Source organism: Atta colombica, unplaced genomic scaffold, assembly GCF_001594045.1.
Source record: "Atta colombica isolate Treedump-2 unplaced genomic scaffold, Acol1.0 scaffold166, whole genome shotgun sequence".
NCBI classification, from domain to species: Eukaryota; Metazoa; Arthropoda; class Insecta; order Hymenoptera; family Formicidae; genus Atta; species Atta colombica.
In genome coordinates, this window is record NW_017259257.1 from 1,203,918 (window position 1) to 1,205,152 (window position 1,235).

General features: G+C 30.2%; 2 protein-coding genes across 5 annotated transcripts in view; one reads left to right on the forward strand and one right to left on the reverse strand.

The window, feature by feature from the left end:
* Positions 1-1,235, reverse strand: part of LOC108686189 (UPF0565 protein C2orf69 homolog) — a 38,803-nt gene that overhangs the window by 30,810 nt on the left and 6,758 nt on the right. The gene's annotated exons all lie outside the window — the stretch shown is intronic.
* Positions 1-1,235, forward strand: part of LOC108686187 (V-type proton ATPase 116 kDa subunit a) — a 25,204-nt gene that overhangs the window by 20,845 nt on the left and 3,124 nt on the right. For all 4 annotated transcript variants that reach the window (XM_018191333.1, XM_018191334.1, XM_018191335.1 and 1 more), the window contains 3 exons: positions 115-241; positions 477-653; positions 908-1,120. In XM_018191333.1, coding sequence (XP_018046822.1) covers positions 115-241; positions 477-653; positions 908-1,120 — 517 coding nt within the window. The remainder of the gene's footprint in view (positions 1-114; positions 242-476; positions 654-907; positions 1,121-1,235) is intronic.

The following is a 1,235-nucleotide window of genomic DNA, read 5'->3' on the forward strand; positions in this document are numbered from 1 at the left end:
TATATATATATATATATATAGTATATACATTCATTTACAATTATTGATAAGTAATGCAATAATATATCGTTTAATAAATCATGATGTTGTAATTGATACCTAATTTTTTTGCAGATTCGTCGGCGGGGTAATAAATCGCGAACGAGTTCCAGCCTTTGAGAGAATGCTGTGGCGTATATCACGTGGAAATGTTTTCCTTCGACAAACCGAACTTGATAAACCATTGGAAGATCCAGCTACGGTTAGCTCTGATTCTTCTTTTATCTTAATGCGGAGAAATTATTTAATTGATTGTATTTGCTAATCTCTGTTAGTTATCTCATACTCGTGAGACAAATGCGACGCGTAAATATCAAAATGAAACTAATGGACCTCGAAAGATTAATTTGATTTTGCTTATAAATAAACGTCGCAAAATGAGAAAGTTGCACGTTCATTGATGTGTCTGATTCTCTTTTTTTTGCGAATGTTTTCAGGGCAACGAGATCTATAAAACAGCTTTTGTGGCATTTTTTCAAGGAGAACAATTGAAAACCCGTATTAAAAAGGTTTGCACTGGCTTCCACGCCTCGCTCTATCCATGCCCGACTAGCCATGCAGAACGTCAGGAAATGCTAAAAGGTGTGCGAACACGATTAGAGGACCTTAAATTGGTGAGAATTGTTGTGTCAAAGTTAGAAATGCTAATATTTAAATAATGCTTAATACAAAGTGAGCCTTCTATAAATATATTTAATAGATATATCTATAAATATACTTAATAAATATTCTTAAATATCACAAAAAATTTTATTATTGATAATAATTATTATAATTAATTTTAATTAAATTAAAGAAATATTTTAATATTTGAGTATTTAATCTAAGCAATACGAAAATGTCTTATTTGAACAATTTTTCTGCTAAGGTATTAAATCAAACGCAAGATCATCGCCAGCGTGTTTTGTATAATGTAGCGAAAGAAATACCAAACTGGAGTATCATGGTACGAAAGATGAAAGCTATTTATCACACAATGAATCTATTCAACATGGATGTATCCAAAAAATGTCTTATCGGAGAATGTTGGGTGCCCATTGCTGATCTTGGAACCGTGCAAAATTGCCTCACGGAAGGATCGGTTAGTGTATATTTTACATATAAATTTAATTTAATTATGTATATAAGTTTTTTTATTATTTCTATATATAAAGTTTTTTCTAGGCAAAAATTATATTTCTGTTTAATATAATATT